General features: G+C 38.1%; 1 protein-coding gene and 1 pseudogene across 7 annotated transcripts in view; both read right to left on the bottom strand.

Annotated features, from left to right (window-relative positions):
• Window positions 1-24,088, bottom strand: part of CCSER2 (coiled-coil serine rich protein 2) — a 154,849-nt gene that overhangs the window by 115,207 nt on the left and 15,554 nt on the right. For all 7 annotated transcript variants that reach the window (XR_240518.5, XM_005226522.5, XM_003587997.6 and 4 more), the window contains exon 2: window positions 612-2,067. Coding sequence is in view for 6 of the 7 variants with exons in the window: in XM_005226522.5 (XP_005226579.1) it covers window positions 612-2,028 (1,417 nt within the window). In the remaining variant the exon portion in view is untranslated. The remainder of the gene's footprint in view (window positions 1-611; window positions 2,068-24,088) is intronic.
• LOC107131939 (adenylate kinase 2, mitochondrial-like) lies at window positions 7,106-7,953 on the bottom strand (annotated as a pseudogene).

Genomic DNA, 24,088 nt, shown 5'->3' with positions numbered 1-24,088 from the left:
CCAGATGGGCAAAGAGGTATATTTTCTCCAGTATTCAGCACCAAGATTACCAAGTATAAGAAGAAATGTCAAACAGGTGCTACCCCTCTTCTCTCATTTAAAAAAAAAAAAAAAGCTCCTGAAAAAGTATAGCCATTGGATTTGCTAAGCAAGAAAATCCAAGTCTTCCTTGAAAAAAATGAAAATTGTCTAGGATAAAAAATCCATTAGACTGGACATTACATCTATTAGTCTATTTACGCTTTGGTGAAGCTTTACTCAACGCACAGCAGTGATCTAGTTTCTAAGGGAAGAGATAGTTTAGAATAGGATGCCACTGATTGGAGGAAGCAGGGAAAAAAAATAATTTTGAAACAAGCAGGAATAAGCCTGTGTGTGACAAAGAACAAAGGTAAGATACTGGATGTTTTATGGATGTTGTTTTAGCGTGAAAAATACGACAAGGAACAAAAGTCACAAGGACATTAAATGTCGCTCCATTCCAGCTTTGTCCAGATCCATCCCTCCATGAAATTGTTACTATTTTGAAATTAATCAGAAAATAATCCTAAGTATAAATTCAGCTATATTATCAAGAAAAAAGCAAAAAAATTAAGGACATTAATATTTACCAGAGACACTTATATCTATCCATTCATCAGTTTTACTGAAGGATTTTTCATTTTCCTTGGGGGAATCAAATATATCTTTTGGTGGTACATTTTCATACTTTTCTTCTTTGAGAGAAATTTCCTCTGGAGTTATTCTAGTTCTGTTGGAGTCTTCTATATCTATAAAATCATCACTGAAGTCTTCACTTAAATCATTCTTATCAGAAGATGACAAAGAAGACAAGGAAATATCATCCACATCATCACTCAGGTACCTAATTTTAGCATCACGCTTCATGGTCTGGTCATTTTCTATTCTATAACTATCATTTTCAATTAGTTCTTGGTCCTTATCCACAGCTCTGTCTTTAGCCACAAGTGCAGCGTCTTCCTCTATACATGTGTTAGCAGGTGAATTTTTATTACCATCAACTGTGAGAGTCCCAGAAAACGGAGGTCGGCTAGATTTCAGAAGAGAGGGATGAACCATCCTATAACCGAAAGTGGAAGTTACACCCTGGCCATTTGGTAAAGCCAACTTCTTTCCACCAGCAGCATAAGGCCTATTAAATCCAAATCCTAAATGTTCATTCCCATTAAGGACTTCTGACTGCCGGGAATTTCTTGTTAGCATACTTGACCTCAGAGGCACTCTAATGGGTAGCTGTTGGTTCTGATAAGGCTTTGTAAGATCTGCAGCTCTATTGAAGGAATGTGATCTGGTTATAGATGAAGGTGGAAGGAATGAATTCTGAATGGAATGTGAAAAACTCTGTGACCTTACCATTTTTTCACAAGCAAGCGATTTGATATTATCTAGAGATTGTGCTAAGCTTTCTCCAGAACTGCCTCTGGTGGCACAGGAGTTTGCTCTAGGCCTTTGTATGCTACCAGCTGATCGGTTTCCATAAAATCCATTCAACTGAGATTTTGGAGCACTGACTGAAGCATATGAAGTCCTTGCTAACAATGTGCCTTTGGTGAATTTACCCAAATTAGATGGTCCGGACAAAGACTTTTGGTTTAACTCCTCTGTCGATGACACAAACATAGTGGATGGCTTTGCTAACTTTGATGTGAGTAGAGAAATATTTTTCAAACCTCCCTTCATCCCATTTTTATCAAACACTCCTTGAGTAGGTGTAATTTTTTCAGGATCAATTACTTTAGCATGTGAACTCTGAGTATTATTAGGCTCTTCAGAACTTTGTGCACTAAACTCATATTTATTTGCTGTTCTCCAGTTAAATGAATGGGACGATGAACAATCAGACCCATTATTTTTGATGTAACTTTTGACGCTGCTACTCTTGGAAGTTCCCAACAAATTAACAGGTTTCCCATTTGGCATTGGCTGCAGTGTACTTCTTACAGATTTTGTTCCATACTTTGGCAACTTGGAACCCAAAAAAGTCTTGATTTGTGTTTTCTCTTCCATGAGCTATACGGTGCATTTGTTCTTAAAATTTGACAGAATCTGAGGAGACAAAAGAATAGATTAAACATTCCTAAATAAAGATAATAACATGGATTATCACATAATATGAATGCATATTTTTAAATAATTATATGCAGAAAAGCCCAAAAGCTACTCATGATTCCTACTGAACTCTTAATAAATACTGAATGCACTAATTAATAACTTAATACTATAAGAAAATAAAGAATAATCAAGTCTGTTAAATACTTTTTACATTTTAAAGCAATCATTAGGGTTATTTGTAAATTCTAATTCCTTTTAATTTTTGCTTTACTTTTTAAAAATGGAGATTAAAATGAAATTTTTTTCTTTTTCAGAAAAAAAAAAAGAAAATAAAGAACATCTTTATATGCACTTGTATAAACTTGGGCTATGGATGATGACAGCAAAATCCAGAAATAATAAAATTAAACTACAAATCTGTACAGAAAATAACACTTCTATAGCACAACTTCCAATTTCTAATCCAAATTATTTTTCTGTTTAGGAAGACTTTATTGTCTTGGGCTCCAAATCACTGTGGACAGTGACTGCAGCCATGAAATGAAAAGATGCTTGCTTCTTGGAAGAAAAGCTATGATAGATCTAGACAGCACATTAAAGGAGAAACATCACTTTGCCAGCAAAGGGCCATAGCATCAAAGCTATGGTTTTTCCAGTAGTCATGTACAGACGTGAGAGTTGGACCATAAAGAAGGCTGAGCGCTGAAGAACTGATGCTTTCAAACTGTGGTGCTGGAGAAGACTCTTCAGAGTCCCTTGGACAGCAAGATCAAACCAGTCAACCCTGAAGGAAATCAACCCTAAATACTCATTGGAAAGACTGATGCTGAAGCTGAAACTCTAATATTTTGGCCATCTGATGCAAAGAGCCAACTCACTGAAAAAGACCCTGATGCTGGGAAAGACAGGGCAAGAGGAGAAGGAGGCAACAGAGGATGAGATGATTGGATGGCATCATCAACTCAATGGACATGAGTTCGAGCAAACTCCGGGAGATGGTGAAGGACAGGGAAGCCTGCAGTCCATGGGGTTGTAAAGAGTGACTAATATCTCCTTTAAAAATGTGTGATTTTGTTGTTGTTGTTTTTAAGCACACATGCTCTTACAAAAACTTTAAACTTCAAACTTCCATTATTAAAGTTTATGGCAAGGATGCAGATAAAGAATCCAACAGCAGCAAAAAAATTATTCTGGCATTAAGGAATAAAATGTCAGCTGTCATTTTAAACATATATCTCAAAAGTATATCTATCCAGGAATATAAACATACATTACAGTTAGTGCCAGAGTGAGAGGCAAAATGATTTATTAACATTGATTAATCCATGAATGTCAACTTCTCAAGATTTATTTTAAAGGTAATTAAAAAAACAATAAAAAGGTTCAAAGTACACACAAGAGCATAAAATAAGAAACAGAGTCCTCTATGTGAGTAACTATTTACTATAATACACTATGTCATGTGATGACATTACAATCGAGATTAATATTAAATATTAAAAATATTAAGATGTCCCAACAGTAACAAAAATATAATATGGCCACTATATGATCTCTGTGGTTATATAGAAATGTTATAAGACCACGAACAAGAGCAAAATTCAAATAAAAGCCAAATGCATGCCTTAGGGTCACTGATTTTTTTTAACTATGTATCTTAAGACATTGTCTTTAATTTGTTGGTTTTATTTTTTCAAATAAAAAAATTGATTCTAATTTCTGATCTTAAGAATTAGAGAGTTTCTAAAGTATGTACATGTTAGTTATTATTCATGTCAAATGTACATAGTTAGAAAATCATACAAACATTTAAGTAAAAATAAATAAATAAAAGATAGTGGGGTGAAACAGAATTACAGAACTTCCTATCCTCAATAATAAATAAAAGGGACAGAGTATACAAAATGTGTGTTTATGTGTGTGTAATTTTTCAGCCAAAAACTCACCAGCTACAATCAAACAAGAAAATGTTCAAACAAAAAAATCTCTAAATTTTAAAAAGTAGTGGCCAGAAAAAGATTCCGTACAGTGTGGTCGCTCCTAGCCTGACTGCACTGCCTAGAAGGAGTAATAAGAGAAAACTAGCGAGTTAATAAACCTTGGAAACTAATAAATATCCTCTAGTTTGGATGGAAAGACCTGCTTAGGCATGCCCTAGAAAAGTCCAGGAAAACATCTTCAGCACAGCTTTGAAACCTAAGCTGAAGCAGGCAGAGTGACTATCACATTAGAACAACTTTCTAAAACGTATACAGGCTTACTGATCAAATAAGTCAATATTATGCATATGCAATGTTTGAGATTATGAAAATGTAAAACTGTTTAAATTGAATGACTATTCTAACAAACATTTTATTTCAACAATAATTATGTTTATAGAAAATATATACTTAAACATCAGCTTACAGATAATTTCCAAGAAACTTAAGGTAAGAAAAGCTTAGACAAACTAAATTAATTAATGGATAATCATTGGCTTGAAACATCATTTCTAAGTAAGAATACTAAACTCTGATTACTAAGAATAATTTCAAGTTTGCATATTTTGCTTTTTGTTATTGTATGCTACAGAAAGACTCTATCTTTGGGACATGTAAATGAACATGTTCATTTCTGTTACTTACAGAATCTGTACAGTGAATCCCATTTTTATAAAAGTAACATGATAAACAGATAAAGATACCACATAGAGATATGTGTACACCTGTATATTTAAACACAAAAAATTGTTAACAGTGATTACCATTAGTGAAGTGAGAATTTGGTGAAAAGAAGGCTTCTTTTACTTTTAATCATTATTGCTTATATACTTTAAATATGCCCATATATTTGCCACTTAAAATGTTTTAACCAAAAAACTGCATTAAAAAAATTTTTTTAATGTATTTAGTATCAAACAAGTTCTTAAAAATTATAATAGTACATGAATATACTTAAAAAGACATAAAATAGAAGTCTGAATTAAAAAGCAGAAAAGGTTCTTTTAGTCAACAGATACCATTTCGATCTCTCCAAACTTCAACCTCAATTTAATGTGTCACATCGATTTTATCTTTAAAATTTTATACAGAATTCAGCATTTCCGTTTCACAATTCTAGGTCTCACCCTCACCTCTTTCTGCATGACTACAAAGGCTTCCTCCGTTATCAAGATTTCCACTTCACTTCTATACAGACTGTCAACAGTTATTCTCTCAAAGCACAGATCTGATCATATCATTCTACAGATTAAAAACCACATGTGGCCCAGGAACAATAAAATAAAACTCAAACCCACTGTGCAGAGATTAAGCTTCTCTGTGAGGTTCTACCCTATCGCTGCAAATACTGTACATTCAAGCCAAGATACATTTCTGTCATTCCTCAAAATCTATCCTCTACTTTCTACCTTCTATGCCCTTGCTAAAGTTGTAAAAACCACTTGGAAGACCCCACCCTCCAAGTAAAACAGCACTACACTCACAAACTTTTCCAGTTAAAACTAATCCTTCATCCTTCGCTATTCCCTTCACACCACTAATAGAGCTGAGTCTGTCTTATAATTGCATGCGTGTCTGTCTGGCCCAAAGGAAGGTATGAGGGCATACGTGGTGCCTACTATAGGAGCACAGATATGACAGAGCCTCACCTTTTAAGTAAACTCATAATCTCAGTGTAAATTAACTTAATAAATAGTAAGTCAAGACTGAAAAGTAATAATTTCATTTTGTGGTAATGGCCCTGAGCAATCCATTCAGAAGGATTCTGAGGTGAAATCTAGACTCTGCAGTAAAGAATTGTGATCAAACAGCAATATCTGCCATGAGCAGGAAAAGAGACAGCATACCTGTGCCAGATGACTGCCATCCCTATTTTCTGATAATAACCTTTACCACAAAACACACTCCACATGTACAAATCCTTTCAGGATGACCATAAGAACACTGGTCATGATAGCAGATATCAGGGCCATCCTACAAATCACTAGAGAACCCACATTAATGATTCTGTCCTCTGGTGAGTCATCTGGGAGTCAGAAGGGCTTTAATATTCCCCAGCCAGTCACGAGTAGACAAGGAACAGAACATTCCTTCACTTCTCTATACTTCTACTTGACAGTCTGAAGTAAGGGTAATATATGTTATCTCCCAAGAACATCTTAAGTATTAATAACTGAGAGGCCCAAGTCCACAAGAAAGACACTGTTACTAACAAAATGCTTAGGGTGCTATCACTTGGGGAAAAAAAAAAGGATTAGAACCTGAATGCACTATTTCCTACCAAGAATATTTATTGCTTTTTTTTTTTTTTTTTACAAACTTTTAACACGCTTTATTTAGGGGCCAAACAGGCAGCATTTGGACAGGTAAGAAAGGCACCTCATTGAAAATAATACATCACAGTGTTGTAGAGTGATCCCAGTCATAGGATTTAAGGATGGAAAGGAAAGTCTTTGGATAATGTTGCTTAGGACACTTGCTCATTCATTAAAAAGAGTCCTTTCACACGATGTGGGTGGAGGAAGGCAAGAGCGCAGGACTGTGGCGTATGCTGGGTGGCTGCCGAGGGCTCACCGTGAGGGCAGGTGGGCTGGTAAATCAGTGGTGAGTATGGAAGGGAGGGACACCAGCCTGCCCCATGACTCCAGTAAGCTGGATTTGTTGAGACACCGCCCCCAGGAACACACTCCATGTCTCTTTCACGTGGGGAGATGACGTTCTGATTTCATGGTATGGGTAATCAGGATTAGTAATCAACTCCTGTCCTGTTCCAAGCTATGGGACAACAGTGTGATTTCCTGCATTCCTGGGCTGGCATGAGGTTCTGATAAAAGCTGAGGTCTCAGGGCACTGAGACCTGTCCAGTTGTCACCAGACCAAAGTAAATGAAAACATGATTCCTTAGAAATAACATTACATCTCCTTGTTTCTATTTATACCCTCCAATCAAGTGTTTTAAAAACTTAATTTTCCACTTTGCTTATACTTTTAAGAGTTCTACTCCACGTAGAAGAAACTGCTTCAGGGCAACACAGCTCCTCTCCCCCTCTTGGGCCCTCACGGCACCTCTGCCCCCATCCTTACCCTGACCGCCCCTCCCTCTGCCCAGCACCTAAGAGCAGGGATCATGCCGTGGGGTGATGAGTAGTGGTGCAGTCTCGCCTGGCCTTCTGTTACTAGGATGTGGCTTTGGAGAATGCTGCTAGGATGCTTGCAAACACGATGTCAGGGGTCTGGGATGCACTGATGGCAGAGTGGATCCCCCGTTTACTGTAGTGCTCCACCAGCGGGGTGGTTTGAGTGTGGTAGGCCTCCAGGCGGATTTTCAAGGCCTTCTCATTATCGTCTGATCGGCGGATCAAGGGTTCCCCAGTGATATCATCTTTCATGGGTTCCTTTGGGGGGTTAACTCCTCGTGGTAGTAGCGGCCACTCTGGGGGTGAATCAGTCTTCCTGTGATTCTCCGGATGAGCAGAGAGTCTGGGATGCTGAATTCAATCACATAATCAAGCTTCTCTTTCCTCTTCTCCATGAGGTCATCAAACATTTCTGCCTGCCTCACAGTCTGAGAGAAGCCATCTAGAAGAAAACCATTTTTGCATGGAGGGGTCTCCAAATTCTTTTCAATGAGCTCCAAAACCATTTCATCACTCACCAGCTTCCCGGCATCCATAGTCACCTTCAGCTTCTTTCCCAGCTCTGAGCTGGAAGCCACCATGGCCCTCAGCATGTCTCCGGTAGCCAAATGGCAGACACAGAAGTTTTCAGCCAATTTGGGTGCCTGGGTACCCTTGCCAGCTCCAGGTGGCCCTAAGAGCACGGCCTGAATGCCTTTAGGAGACTCCGGGACCAGTTCAGCTGCAGGCACGTTGGGAGCCATGGCCGCCAAAACCTCGCACTCTTATTGATTTCTAAATGCACAAATAATTGCAACATAAATAATATCAATCATCTTGAACTGTGGTCTTTCTTGAGACAAAGCCAATCTGACACCTCAGCTATAAAGTTTCCTTATTTGCTTGCATTATGAATGCCATCACTTCACTTGTTGATAAGCTAACTTCTGGTCTTCAAATATTCATGAAACTTTCTCCTATATTTGTTTATAACTTTGAAGCAGACATTGTGAGTGGGCTTCATTTTAGGAGCTGTGACACATAGTCCCCATTAAGCAATTAAACAAGGCAGTCATAACGATCTGAAAAAGTACATGTTGACTACACAATCTAATGATATAATCTTCTCTGAAATACTTTACAATTGTCTTTGAGTTTTAATTTAATGTTGAACTAAGAATAATTCATGGTACAGGATTTGGAAATGTCTGAGATTTTCTGAGTTACTTTCTGTAAGAGTAATCTTTTTTTAAGTATAGTACATTTAAAGTATGGTAATTCTGTATGGCAGAAACCTGTATGTGGATCAAGAAGCAACAGTTAGAATCCTGTATGGAACAACTAATTGGTTCAAGACTGAAAAGCAGTACGACAGGGCTCTCTGCTGTCACCCTGTTTGTTCAATCTATATGTTGAACACCTCATGAGAAATGCCAGGCTGGATGAGTTACAAGCTGGAATCAAGGTAAGTGGGATTCACGTTGATATCTGGCAGAAAACAACAAAATTCTATCAAGCAATTATCCTTCAATTATAAAATAAATAAATGAAAAATAAAATGCATTAAAGAAAAAAAAAGATAAGTGGGAGAAAGATCAACAACCTCACATACATGGATGATACCACTCTAATGGCAGAAAGCAAAGAGAAACTAAAGAGTCTCTTAAGATGAGGATGAAGGAGGAGAGTGAAAAAGCTGGCTTAAAACCAAACATTAAAAAAACTAAGATCATGGCATCCAGACCCATTCGGTTCAGTTCAGTCGTGTCCGACCTTTTGCGACCCCATGAATCTCAGCCCACCAGGCCTCCCTGTACATCATCAACTCCCGGAGTTCACTCAGACTCATGTCCATCGAGTCGGTGATGCCATCCAGCCATCTCATCCTCGGTCGTCCCCTTTTCCTCCTGCCCTCAATCCCTCCCAGCATCAGAGTCTTTTCCAATGAGTCAACTCTTCGCATGAGGTGGCCAAAGTACTGGAGTTTCAGCTTTAGCATCATTCCTTCCAAAGAAATCCCAGGGCTGATCTCCTTCAGAATGGACTGGTTGGATCTCCTTGCAGTCCAAGGGACTCTCAAGAGTCTTCTCCAACACCACAGTTCAAAAGCATCAATTCTTCGGCGCTCAGCTTTCTTCACAGTCCAACTCTCACATCCATACATGACCACTGGAAAAACCATAGCCTTGACTAGATGGACCTTTGTTGGCAAAGTAATGTCTCTGCCTTTCAATATACTATCTAGGTTGGTCATAACTTTCCTTCCAAGGAATAAGCATCTTTTAATTTCATGGCTGCAGTCACCATCTGCAGTGATTTTGGAGCCCCCAAAAATAAAGTCTGACACTGTTTCCACTGTTTCCCCATCTATTTCCCATGAAGCGATGGGACCAGATGCCATGATCTTCGTTTTCTGAATGTTGAGCTTTAAGCCCAGTTTTTCTCTCTCCATTTTCACTTTCATCAACAGGCTTTTTAGTTCCTCTTCACTTTCTGCCATAAGGGTGGTGTCATCTGCATATCTGAGGTTATTGATATTTCTCTCAGCAATCTTGATTCCAGCTTGTGCTTCTTCCAGCCCAGTGTTTCTCATGATGTACTCAGCATATAAGTTAAATAACCAGGGTGACAATATACAGCCTTGACATACTCTTTTCTCTATTTGGAACCAGTCTGTCGTTCCATGTCCAGTTCTAACTGTTGCTTCCTGACCTGCATACAGGTTTCTCAAGAGGCAGGTCAGGTGATCTGGTATTCCCATCTCTTTCAGAATTTTCCACAGTTTATTGTTATCTACACAGTCAAAGGCTTTGGCATAGTCAATAAAGCAGAAATAGATGTTTTTCTGGAACTCTCTTGCTTTTTCGATGATCCACCGGATGTTGGCAATTTGATCTCTGGTTCCTCTGCCTTTTCTAAAACCAGCTTGAACATCTGGAAGTTCACGGTTTACGTATTGCTGAACCCATTACTTCAAGGCAAATAGAGGGAGAAAAGGTGGAAGTAGTAACAGATTTCCTCTTCTTGGGCTCTAAAACCACTGTGGATGGTGACTGCAGCCGTGAAATCAGAGAGGTTTGCTTCTTGGCAGGAAAGCTATGACAAACCTGGACTCTGTGTTGAAAAGCAGAGACATTACTCTGCCGACAAAGGTCCATACAGTCAAGGCTATGGTCTTCCCAGTGGTCACATGTGGTTGTGAGAACTGGACTGTAAAGAAGGCGGAGCACCAAAGAATTGATGCCTTCAAACTGTGGTGCTAGAGAAGACTCCTGAGAGTCCCCTGGATAGCAAGGAGATCAAACTAGTCAGTCTTAAGAGAAATCAACCCTGAATACTCGTTGGAAGGACTGATGCTGAAGTTGAAACTGCAGTATTTTGGTCATCTTATGCAAACACCCAACTCAATGGAAAAGTTTCCTGATGCTGGGAAAGATTGAGGGCAGAAAGAGAATGAGATGGCTGGATGACATCACCAATGAAATGGACATGAACTTGAACAAACTTCGGGAGATGGTGAAAAACAGAGAGGCCTGGCATGCTGTAGTCCACGGTGTCACTAACAGTCGGACACAACTGGGCAACTGAACAACAAATTCACATTTAAAAGAATTTCGAAAACTACTTATAAATTCCTTATTTAAAAAATTGTAAATCAAAGTTTTTTGCTTTCATAAGGAATCCACAACTGGATGAGAGGGGAAAAGCAGGAGCCAATATCCCTGAGCACTTATACGACAGGTACCATCCTGATCACTTTGTCCCTGTTAACTGCTTGATTGCCCTAATATTATAAGGTGGTAGAGTTCACCCTATTTTAAATAGATAAACCAAGATTCAGAAAAGCTAAAACACTTGTCCAAAGTCACAAGTTCAGAAATTACTGAAGAGAATCCAGGCTCAAGTCCACTTGACTTCAGGATCCACGCAGACTGCCTTCCGGACAAAGGAACGAAATATTCTGAGTTTACTGACAGCTTGGGACAAGAGTGAAGGAACTGGACAGCAGAGATTAGAGGAGAAGCATGAAGACCGCAAAGAATGCAGGTAATGATTAAAGAAGTTTTTGCAGAGAAACAAGTAAGAGCTTTCAGTTTTTCAAATTCCTTTCATATCCATTACCCTATCATCAGAGGAACCACCTACTCAAATTCTTTTTTTAGTTTTTCAAGTAGCTTTTTAGAAGGTATGAATTTGAATGCATTTCAGGGCTTTTACATAGGCATAAATTCATTCCAGAGTCCAAGAGCAATTAACTGAACAACAATGCTGATGACTACATGCCCCGACCAGTTAATTCTGGAAACTTGCTTTCACATTCAGATAACTACATCTTAATTTTTAAAAAGAATTTTTTTTTTTTTTTACCTTGTGTCACTCAACCAAATCCCCTTCTCCCTTGTTTTTTTCTGGCTGTCATCTATGTCAAGTTGATTCAAAGACTTGATTACAGCAATTAAATAAGCAAAAATGGCATCCTCAAAAATAAATGTTTAAAACAATACAACTTCATTCCAGCTTCTTCATGGCTTTAAAGAGTGCACACCAAGCTCAACACAAAACTCCATAGTTTTTTTAAGTCAAGCTGAACTTTTTGTCCTCAAGCTACAACTTTTTCTCAGGCAGATGGGGACCAAAGCAACTTGGGATTCAAAGTCTCAAAATGAATTTGTGGTTTAGGAACAATAAACGATGTTATTAAATGTAGATTCTAAGTATATTACTTCCTGAAACTTAAATTTAAGGAACAAAGAGAATACTAGTAGGTAAAGAATAACTAACTGCAAGCTCCTTTGGCCAAACCACAGAAGTTCTCTCTCCAAATTTTACTATTCAGTTCAGATAAAACTCAGTAACTGCACAGGGTATCCAAATGAAGGTGGACTCCTACTTCTTATCAAGAAGTATTCCTGCCAAGAAGCATTCCTCAGACCACGCCAGGTTTATGTTCCCCTCACTGGAGACCAAGTTCTTTGAGATACAAACTATGCCTTTCGCTCATTTGTTTCCTCACTGTGGTCTTAGTCAAGAAATTAAGTGGCTGGCATGTAACTGGCATTTTATAAATGCAGGTTGAAAGCAAGAAAAGCATATTCCTTAACCATGACTTTCTGAGAACTTTGTTAGTTTTACCTCAAATCAACAATATAAACATCTATGTGCATAAAACATAACACAACGCAGCACAAATATAAGCTTCTATTTATAAACTCCTACTTTCCGAGGTAGAACAAGTGCCCAAATTCATGACACTAGCTTTTTTCTCCACCCCTCCTCAAACCACACTTCGTTATTAAACCCAGTAAAGAAGCCAATCTCTTCCTTGATAGCTTTCTTCTTAAGAATTTATTCCAGTTTGGAATCTCATTCCCTATTCATACCCATGCACACCTAACTCTTTGGTTTTTTCCAAGGAACCTAAAACTTTTGGCCTAAAACTTCTTTCTAAAAAAATAAATTACAAAAGAAATGGGATGACACAATCAGTCTTAGTCTGATTGTGCTCTTTAAATGCTGACTCTTTGTGTGACTTAATTACAAAGTATTTGAGATAATTACAACTTTTAATAGAACTAGGATAGTCATATTTTAACTATTTTTTTTTTCTTTTGGCCACACAGCTTGTTGGATCTTAGTTCTCCAACCAGGGATCGAGCCCACAATCCCTGCAGTGGAAGTGCGGAGTCCTGATCACTGGACTAGCAGGGAACTCCTTTAACATTTTTAAAAAGTAAAAATCCTCAAGCTAGTTAATAGCATTTAATCAATCCCCTGAGGTATTGGCACTCCAAATTTTCTTGATTTGGCAAAAATCAGAATGATTAAGGTTAGGTACAGTATTTGCATAATATAAGAGCAATCTTATTGTGCTTAGGACTAACACAATTCAACTTCTTCCTCTGCAGGGAAGCCCCACTTATATCACTGCATACCTCCACCTCAGATTACTACAACACATTTTTATTAAGCATCAATGAGACAAGATAAGGAATATAGATTAAGATATAATGCCGGCCAGGAGGAGCTCAAGCTCTGGCAAAGGAAGGAAAGTTTTCATCATGGCAACAACTTAGAACACTCAATCATCAAACATGTACAGAAAGCCTTTTTAAAGACTTCCCTGGTGGCTCAGATGGTAAGGCGTCTGCCTGAAATGCGGAAGACCCGCGTTCAATCCCTGGGTCAGGAAGATCTCCAGTGGCAACCACTCCAGTATTCTTGCCTGGAAAATCCCATGGACAGAGGAGTTTGGTGGGCTACAGTCCATGGGGTCACAAAGAGTAGGACACAATTGAGCGACTTCACTTTCACTTTCACTGAAACACTGACTACAAATCAGGCTGTGCTAGAGGCTGTAGATACAACAGACACTGCAATACAGAGAAAAGACATACAAACAAGAAAAAGGCAACAAAGTACTATAAATGCTATAGGAGAGCATACCATGGGGGCATGAGAAGAAAAGCACTTAATTGGCAGAAGGGGTTTTCACAAATGGTGTCACAAAGCAAGTCAATGCTTGAGTTGAATCTCAAATGATACATAGAAAATAATAATAAAGACACTTAATATGAGAACCAATACAGCCTAAGAGCATAAAGAAAAGCAAAGAACCAGCATGGCACATTCAGGAAACTTATTAAACAAGGGTAGTGAACAGGGTTCAAAGATGCAACAGGAAAAAAGAGAAGGTGAATGGGGAAAATACAGTCTGTGAAAGGCTTTAAATGCCATATTAAGAATTTGAACTCTACTATGGGCAGTTAGGAAGTCAAAGGGTTTTAAGCCAGAAAACAACAATGATCTGATCTGAATTTTGAACACTGACTCTGATTTCAGTATGAAGTTTGGATCAAAGGAAGGAAGACAGAATAAGAGGTTTTAACATGAGAAAGATGGCAAGGATTGTAGCAAAAAGGTTAGGGGGAAAGGTACAAATAAAAAAAGATATTAGCAATACTGAATTTTGAGAACTTTATCACAACTGTAGACACAAAATGAGAGCACAATACTTAATGAATAATTGACTGACTGATTAGGTACAGGAGATGGAAATGGATGAATAACTGACTGACTGATTAGATGTAGAGAGGGAAGGATTCAGGATTCAGGGTTTGTCTGCCTGAGCAGAGGGTGGTACCTTTAACTGAAGGCAAATATTATACATGAGGAAACAGACCATGAACTTAGCATGCCAAGCTGACCTTGAGGGACCTACAGAGGGTGCTAGTGAGGGTGTTTACTAGCCATGGAAAGGAGTCTGAAATGCAAGGTCCGAATGAGAGATGATGATTTGGGATTTGTGACTATAGAGATAATTGTCAAATGTTCCACCAGAAACAGGTGAGGTCACCTGGGGAAAATGTAGAAAAAGGAAAAAAGACCGAGGGCACTGTCCAGGGTATCACCAACATTTAAGAAATGAAGAAGAAAACAACAACAACAACAAAAAGGCAGCTGAGAATGCCTAATCCAAAGGAAAGAAAAAAGAACTGGAAGAGAATTTGAAAATGATAATAGGCAGTAGTGTCAAATTCCACAGATAAGCAAAGAAAAAGTAAATACTAAAAAGAATGATCACCCCTTGGCAGTTTGCAAATTTGGTCATCTTTGCCAGAGGAGTTTCAGGGAATAAGATGAGGCACAGAAAACTAACTATAGCGATCTCAAGAGTAAATAAAAGATAAAGAAATGGAGTCAGGAAATGTGACCCATTCTTTCAAAGACTGGAAAGAAAAAAGCAATAACTTGAGAGGATATAAAGATAATAGTTCTGGTTTTTTTCTAGTTTTGGACAAAGGTTCATCTAGTCAAAGCTATGGTTTTCCAGTGCTCATGTATGGATATGAGAGTTGGACTATAAAGAAAGATGAGCACCAAAGAATTGATGCTTTTGAACTGTGGTGTTAGAGAAGACTCTTGAGAGTCCCTTGGACTGCAAGGAGATCAAACCAGTCCATCCTAAAAGAAATCAGTTCTAAATATTCACTGGAAGGACTAAAGATGAAGCTCCAATAATTTGGCCACCTGATGCGAAGAACTGATTCATTACAAAAGCTCCTGATGCTGGGAAAGACTGAAGGTAGGAGGAGAAGAGGACAACAGAGGATGAGATGGTTGGATGGCATCACCAACTCAACAGACATGAGTTTGAGCAAGCTCTGGGAGTTGGTGATGGACAGGGAAGCCTGGTGTGCTATAGTCCATGGGGTCACAAAGAGTCAGACACGACTGAGAGGCTGAACTCAACATTTGTACTAAAGTCTAAGAAGATACTTCTCACCACCTAAAGGTATCAGAGATGGCTAAGAAATCAAGAGAGGAAAATGAAAAACAATTCTCTATACAGGAAGATGCCATAACAGCACTGGAAGTCAAACTGTCTGATTCAAATGATGCAGAGAGAAATTCTAAAAGCAGTTTGGGGAAGAAATCTTAAGTAAAAGGAGAGATAATGAACTGGAAGCCAGTCACCTTCATCAGTAAAAGGAAATTAAAGAACAAATAAAGAAAAATGAAGCTATAAAATGACAACTGGGAAATTTTAAGTGAGACAAGACAGATGAAAGAAGACATGTTTTTGCCAATAAGTAGTAGGTGAACTTCAGGGAAATCTAAAACTTATTACAGAATAAATAAAAGGCAAAGAGATGTTGGAAGAGAATACAAATACAAGTAGGCAATGATTATTAAAGGAGAAAAACAGCAAGTAGAAATTCACACTGATATAACTGAGAAGTAAAAATCAAAACTGTCTGAAGGTAAAAAATAATTATTATTTGGGATGAATTACAAAATCCATGGGGTCGCAAAGAGTCTGACACGACTTAGCAACTCAACAACAATAGCAAAATAATACTGGAATAGACCACCATGAGGGAAAATGCCAGTAAAGGAAGACAGAAGTTGCAGATAACCTCAAAAGGATTTATCTGAATTCTATAATCAAGCTGCTGATGAAAGACTAAGGTAGAAAAAGACTGTAAAATGGTGACAGACTCTTCCTATGGAGTGATACCATTTGTGGGTAGTAATGGTCTTATTTGTCAGGTCAAAGAAATGAGGCATGTCACATTCAGCGGACTCAGAGCAAGAAACATGCCTGCAATGTTTTTAACACCTGAAATAGTACTATAAAATGTAATTATTTTATGTAAACATTTTTATTTTGTAAGTGTCTCATATAAGGAAAATCAATGTAGAACCTAAGATAGTTACAGCTTCAGCAGTTTTTATAAAGCTCAGCTGGATTTTTTTTTAAATTAATTTTGCAACATTTCAGAGTCATCTTTATATTAAATTTTAGAAATTATAGATTTATTGTAGTCTTAAGGCAGTTTTTTTCTACTTAATCAATGCCCCTGCTACAGATACAACAGTAAGAATGGAACAGAAAATAGCAGAAGGCATCATGCATAGTGGAAGTATTTCATGACACTGTAGTTTCAGTTATGCGTGTCTGTGTGAGTATGCAGCATGTAAAATGTTCTGAACAGTATATGTTAAAATACACAAGGATAAAACATTCTATTGCAATGTCTTAGAAACTTTTAAAATGTAAAGACCCTACCAACAAACTTTTGCATACACATAAAACTTTGCATACTGGCTGTCAGTCATCCAGAGAATTGCTCCCCTCATTCTTCCCCTTTCCCCAGACCTGAGTAGACATTGTCACAGGATGGCCAGTGTAAAGAACTATACTGGGTTGGTCAAAAAGTTCTTTACCCATTCATCTGCGGATGGACATCTAGGTTGCTTCCATGTCCTAGCTGTTGTAAGCAGAGCTGCAATGAACACTGAGGTACATGTGTCTTTTTCAGTTTTGGTTTCCTCAAGAGTATATGCCTAGAAGTGGTATTGCTGGGCCATATGGTAGTTTTATTCCTAGCTCCTTAAGTAATCTCCATACTGTCTTCCACAGTGGCTGTATCAACTTACATTCCTACCAGCAGTGCAAGAGGGCTCCCTTTTCTCCACACCCTCTCCAGCATTTGTTGTTTGTGGATTTTTTGATGACAGCCATTCTGACTGGTGTGAGGTGATATCTCATTGCGGTTTTGATTTGCATTTCTCTAATAATGAGCAGTGTTGAGCATCTTTTTGTGTGTTTGTTAGCCATCCGTGTGTCTTCTTTGGAGAAATGTCTGTTTAGGTCTTTTGCCCACTTTTTGATCAAGTTTTTTTTTCTGGTACTGAGTTGTATAAGCTGCTTGTGTATTTTGGAAATTAATCCTTTGTCAGTTCCCTCATTCTTTTTAAATGTCCTTAATGCTCATCTAATAAAACGTGATTCTTTTCACATATCAATTCAAAAGAATAATTTTAATCAATTTTATTTTCTAAATTTAACTACTAATATCCAATGGTGTTATTGTCTATTATTTTGGATTGTACAAACATAAAATAATGTTTTATAAGAAAACAGCTTTCCAAGTATTCAAATAAACATCCTGAAGTTTGGACATTACTATAATTCAATTCTAAAGACATGTCTCTGTAAAAACAAAGTATGGATTCATTTTTAAGTCTACTTTTAAATACGTTAGTTACAGTAAGATTTTTCTCAGAAAAATCCTTTCTAAACTTCAATTATAATTACCATTTAATTATTAGTTTTAACTGAAAGTAATATCAAAATAGTATCCTATTTCAGGAAAGTAGGGATCACAGTATTGATAGAAAAAAGTCAAATAATGTACTAGCAGTCTGCCTTGGTACCTTCAAGAAATAATTTAGACAGAAAAGAATAGGCACCAATCTCTCATTCAAATTATCTCAGGTCTCTAAGCTAATTTAATACATTACTGCAGAAAAATTAAAATGTGTTTAAATCTCAAGGAAATAAATGTTGGGCCTTAGTTTAACTTTAGCAAATTGGAAGTGGTCAAACAGGAGATGGTGAGAGTGAACATGGACATTTTAGGAATCAGTGAACTAAAATGGGCTGGAATAGGTGAATTTAACTCAGATGGCCATTATTTCTATTACTGTGGGCAGGAATCCCTTAGAAGAACTGGAGTAGCCATCATAGTCAACAAGACTCCGAAATGCAGTACTTGGATGCAATCTCAAAAATCACAGAATGATTTCTGTTTGTTCCCAAGGAAAACCATTCAACATCACAGTAATCCACATCTATCCCCTGACCAGTAATGCTAAAGAAGCTGAAGTTGAACACCTATGAAGACCTACAATTCCTTCTAGAATTAACACCCGAAAAAGATGTCCTTTTCATTATAGGGGACTGAAATGCCAAAGTATGTAGTCAAGAAACACCTGGAATAACAGGCAAATTTGGCCTTGGAGTACAAAATGAAGCACGGCAAAGGCTAACAGAGTTTTGCCAAGAGAATGCACTGGTCGTAGCAAACACCATCTTCCAACAACACAATAGAAGACTCTACACATGGACATCACAAGACGGTCAATACCGAAATCAGACTGACTATATTCCTTGCAGCCAAAGATGGAGAAGCTCTATACAGTCAGCAAATACAAGACCAGGAACTGACTGTGGCTCAGACCATCAACTCCTTATTGACAAATTCAGACTTAAATTGAAGAAAGTAGGGAAAACCACTAGACCATTCAGGTATGACCTAAATCAAATCCTTTACAATTATGCAGTGGAAGTGAGAAATAGATTCAAGGGATTAGATTTGATAGATAGAGTGCATGAAGAACTATGGACGGAGGTTCATGCCATTGTAGAGGAGGCAGGGATCAAGAGGACCCCCAAGAAAAAGAAATACAAAACAGCAAAATGGTTGTCTGAGGAGGTCTTACAAATAGCTGAGAAAAGAAGAGAAGCTAAAGAAAAAGGAGAAAAGGCAAGATTGAATCCATCCATTTGAATGAAGAATTCCAAAAGAATAGCAAAGAGAGATAAGAAAGGCTTCCTCAGTGATCACTGCAAAGAAATAGAGGAAAACAACAGAATGGGAAAGACTAGATACCTCTTCAAGAAAATCAGACATACCAAGGGAACACTTCATGCAAAGATGGGCACAATAAAGGATAGAAATGGTAGGGACCTAACAGAAGCAGAAGATATTAAGAAGAGGTGGCAAGAATACACAGAAGAACTAAGCAAAAAAGATCTTCAGGACCCAGATAACCACGATGGCATGATCACTCACCTAGAGCCAGACATCCTGGAATGTGAGTCAAGTGGGCCTTAGAAAGCATCACTACGAACAAAGCTAGTGGAGGTGATGGAATTCCAGTTGAACTATTTCAAATACTAAAAGACAATACTGTAAAAATGCACTCAATACGCCAGGAAAGTTGGAAAACTCAACAGTGGCCACAGGACTGGAAAAGGTCAGTTTTCATTCCAATCCCAAAGAAAGGCAATGCCAAAGAATACTCAAACTGCCGCACAATTGCACTCATCTCACACACTAGCAAAGTAATGCTCAAAATTCTCCAAGCCGGGCTTCAACAGTATGTGAACCGTGAACTTCCAGATGTTCAAGCTGGATTTAGAACAGGCAGAGAAACCAGAGATCAAATTGCCAACATATGCTGGACCATCGATAAAGCAAGAGAGTTCCAGAAAAACACCTACTTCTGCTTTATTGACTACGCCAAAGCCTTTGACTATGTAAATCATAACAAAGTGTAGAAAATTCTTCAAGAGATGGAAATACCAGACCATCTGACCTACCTCCTAAGAAATCTGTATGCTGGTCAAGAAGCAACAGTTAGAACTGGACATGGAACAGCAGACTGGTTCCAAATCGGGAAAGGAGTATGTCAAGGCTGCATACTGTCACCCTACTTATTTAACTTATATGCAGAGTACATCATGCAAAATGCCAGGCTGGATGAAGCACAAGCTGGAATCAAGACTGCCAGGAGAAATATCAATAACCTCAGATATGCAGATGACACCACCCTTATGGCAGAAAGCAAAGAACTAAAAAGCCTCTTAAAGAGGAGAGTGAAAAAGTTGGCTTAAAACTCAACATTCAGAAAACTAAGATCATGGCATCCAGTCCCATGACTTCATGGCAAATAGATGGGTAAACAATGGAAACAGTGAGAGACTATATTTTGAGGGGCTCCAAAAATCACTGCAGATGATGACTGCAGCCATGAAATTAAAAGATGCTTGCTCCTTGGAGGAAAAACTATGACCAAAATAATGAAAACTTTTCAAACCGTCAGAATTTACTCAACAAGTTAACGCATTCAGAAACAAGACAGACAGTCACTTGCCAGAGACAGTGCAGACTCTTACACTGAGCGGGCAGCAGACCTAGAAAGTCCCCCAGGTCTCCTTTTACTAGAGTATTCACATATTTATTAATGACTTGGTAAGCGCCTAGCAATACACTAAGTGCCAGGTATACAGAAGCTGACAGAATAGATATGACTGCTATGGTTTTTGCAATTAGTCTGGTATAGGAGACAGAAAAAAAGAAAAATAAATACAAGTAAACAAGTATGAATCATAAATCCTATGCAGGAAAACAGTGAAATGCTAGAAGAAAAGAGCATCCTGGACATCAAGGAAAGCATCTTAGAGGGATAATATTTAAGTTGTTATCTAAAAGGAGCTAGCAGTCTGATGCAATGAAAAGCCAATCAAGGCTATAAGCAAGAGAGTGACACAATTCAATTTTCATTTCTAAAAGATTATTCCGGCTGTTATGTGGAGAATGAATTGTAAGAGAGAAAAGATGAAAGCAGGGAAATCAGTTTAGAAGCTAGGCAGGAAGGATTCAGATGAGAAATATGGAGAGGCAGGGTGAAGTTGATGGACAGAAAGGAGTTCAAGGTGACTGGGGAGATAGGAGCCATAGCATTTGCTGATAGATTAAATGGAACAACTTATGGTTGTTCTAATGGTGCTGCCATTTTCTGAGATGGAAAGACTGGGGGACAGACAAGATGCAGAATAAAAGGGGAATCCAACTTGAGTCTCCATGATTTCCTTCAGACTTTTAATAGAAAACTGCTACCAAAAATCTCTCAAGATTGATTCTCTGCTCTTTAAAAGGCAGTCTGTGGAAGGGGGTTAAAGCTATAAAAGAGACCTAGTCAATTTTTTTTAAATTGGAATACAAATGGTAGATTAAATTACTGTATCAATGTAAAATTTAGTGAAGTAGTTTGTATTCACTATTCTTGCCCACTCCAGTATTCTTGCCTGAAAAAGCCCATGGACAGAGGACCCTGCTGGGTTACAGTCCACGGTGTCGCACAAAGTCTGACACGACTGAAGCAACTTAGCACGCACACGTCATGACATATGCAACTTACTCCCAAATGCTTGGCACATGTGGGCACGTGCAAGAACACAGACACATATACAGACATATGTATACATATGCGTATTTATGTACATACGTGAGAAAGCAAATGATAAGCAAAGGGCATAAAATATTAACAAAAGGTGAACCTGGATAAACACTACTCAGTCTCTGTATTACTCTCATTCTTGTAACTTTTCTGAATATGAAATAATTTCCAAATTTAAAAGAAAAAAAAGTTTTAAGCAGTCAGTCCTAAATTTCTCTTACCCATGCTAAATAATCAACCCATCTCATATGTATTTCCCCTCAACAAACCAACTTGTCTCTTCTACTACCCAGAGCAGTGTCCCCCCCAGGGAGACAAGAAGTATACACAACAGCTCTACAAAGAGATGGCATGACAAGAGGTGAAGGACCAGAACAGGTTTTTTGCAATTTGCAACCTCGCATGAAGTACAATATCTATACTTCTGCTCTCTGGAATGTCCTATGCCTTATGTTCTGATCTATATCAGGCTACTAGATGACAGCTCTGTGCTTCTGTATTTTCTCTTTTCATGTAACATAAACAATAAACCTCACTGTAGAATTAGCATGTCCATGTGATCTCTACCCGGATCAAGTGTTCCTCCTAAACACTCCTATGCCTCTCTAAGTATAGCAAGTATCACACCATTTTATCTTTAAAATCATGTCTACATGTGTTCTACTTTCTCTACTAGACTGCAAGCTCCTTGAAAACAAGGACCACAACATATTTGAATAATTTTCATTCTTAAAAGATGTAGAAAAAACAGTAAAAGCTACTGAGTGAAGAAATTAAAGTTACTGAAGAAAATAAATGTTATGACTACAATTTTAGTATAAGGGTGTTTTGGGTTTGTTTGTTTTACCTTGGACATAGCAATATGTAGGAAAGAATCTTATTCTAATTCCACAGCAAAAGAAACATAACAACTAGGGGTTGCTGATAAAGAAATGAAAGTACTAATATCACTATGAACAATCCCAAAATCATGTTTACCTTAAAGACACAAACAATAGATAATTTTATAAACTACAACTGAAAAAAGTTAAAGGCTGAAGTCTGAGTATTAAAACCACAGAAGTCTGAAGTCTTAAAACCACACCTTAAAATCAAAGTACATTTATATTTAACCTATACTGGCAACTGGTCAATACAACGCATAGAACACTTCAGTAACAAGAAAATACATGTCATAAGATTCTAGATAGAACTTTGTTATCTGTTATGAAAGAATGTTTAAGTGAAATTATGTCAGGTAAGAATAGTCAACTTAGTAATAAACAAAAACTAATCATTTTACTGTGAAAGGTAGTTTTTCAAATGCTACAATTAAACTTGCCAGACACAACACAATTAAATGAAAATACACAAACATAAAGGGTATAAAGTATTTCAAGAAAAACACAACTAAAAAACAGAAATACATCTTTACCCAAATGACTATAAAGTAATACTTCAAAAGGTCTCACTATCAAATGTTAAAATAGCAAATGTCTGAAGGATACTTCTGGGCTTGTAAAATTAACAAAACTACCTTAGGTGAGTCTCTAGTAGGGCTTGATCCTCTTTTAGTAATTAGAAAATCTAAATAATAATACGGCACAACACCGTCAGTTAGTCATTCCAACTCCTCAGGGATTAGCTCTTTTTCTATCTCATACCTGGTACTGCTTAGGTCTATATACACTAAGTTGCTTCAGTTGTGTCTGACTCTGCAATCCTATGGACTGCAGCCTGGCAGACTTCTCTGTCCACGGGTTTCTCCAGGCAAGACTACTGGAGTGGGTTGTCATTTCCTCCTCCAAGCGATCTTCCTGACCCAGGAATCAAACTCATGTCTCTTATGTCTCCTGCACTGGCAGGCAGGTTCTTTACCACCTGGGAAGCCCCACTACACTTAGGTCTACTTGTGGTCTCTGCCATTCTTCTTCTCCACCTAGGAGAGTTTCCTGACAGTAGGCACATTATCCCATCCCATTATCTCATCCCAGTGAGCTGCCCAGAGTCACTGCTCTGGACTCATCCAGACTTGCCCAAATACTTCTGCCCCACTGAGGAAAAGTAGGCAACCCAGCTCAGTCATTGGCTCCTTGGCAATGACAAGTACTGGCTTCTAACCACCCTCTCTGCACTCTCTTATGAGTAGGAGAATACAGTGCCTCCTACCTAGCTGGGTACTCCATGGTGGCTGTCTGCTCTCCTAGTTTCCTTTCAGTTCAGTTCAGTTTCAGTTCAGTCGCTCAGTCGTGTCCGACTCTTTGCGACCTCATGAATCGTTTCCTTTAGATCTCTCCAACTCATGGAATACAATGTCATGTCAATTTGTAATAATTCTCAACTCCATTCTGTCTTCTCCAACACTACCTCACTTCCTAATCTAGAATCTTACCATCTCTAGCTAGTATTCTAGCATAATTTTTCTTAATTCCTACCTTCAGTTTCTTCCCCTTCATTTCATCCCTATAGCTTTCCCAGAGTTGATATTTAAAATCACAAATCTGATCATTTCCCTCTTCAACTCAAACTCTTTCAGTGGCCCTCCAAAGAACAAATGCTTTAAAACACTACTAACAGCAGCAGGTGACATCAACGAGGACTTGTATCCCAGGTACCTGCAATACCTCA

This window comes from Bos taurus, chromosome 28, assembly GCF_002263795.3.
Source record: "Bos taurus isolate L1 Dominette 01449 registration number 42190680 breed Hereford chromosome 28, ARS-UCD2.0, whole genome shotgun sequence".
Taxonomy (NCBI): domain Eukaryota; kingdom Metazoa; phylum Chordata; class Mammalia; order Artiodactyla; family Bovidae; genus Bos; species Bos taurus.
Note: the sequence above shows the minus strand (reverse complement) of the source record. Positions and strands in the feature narration are given on the sequence as shown.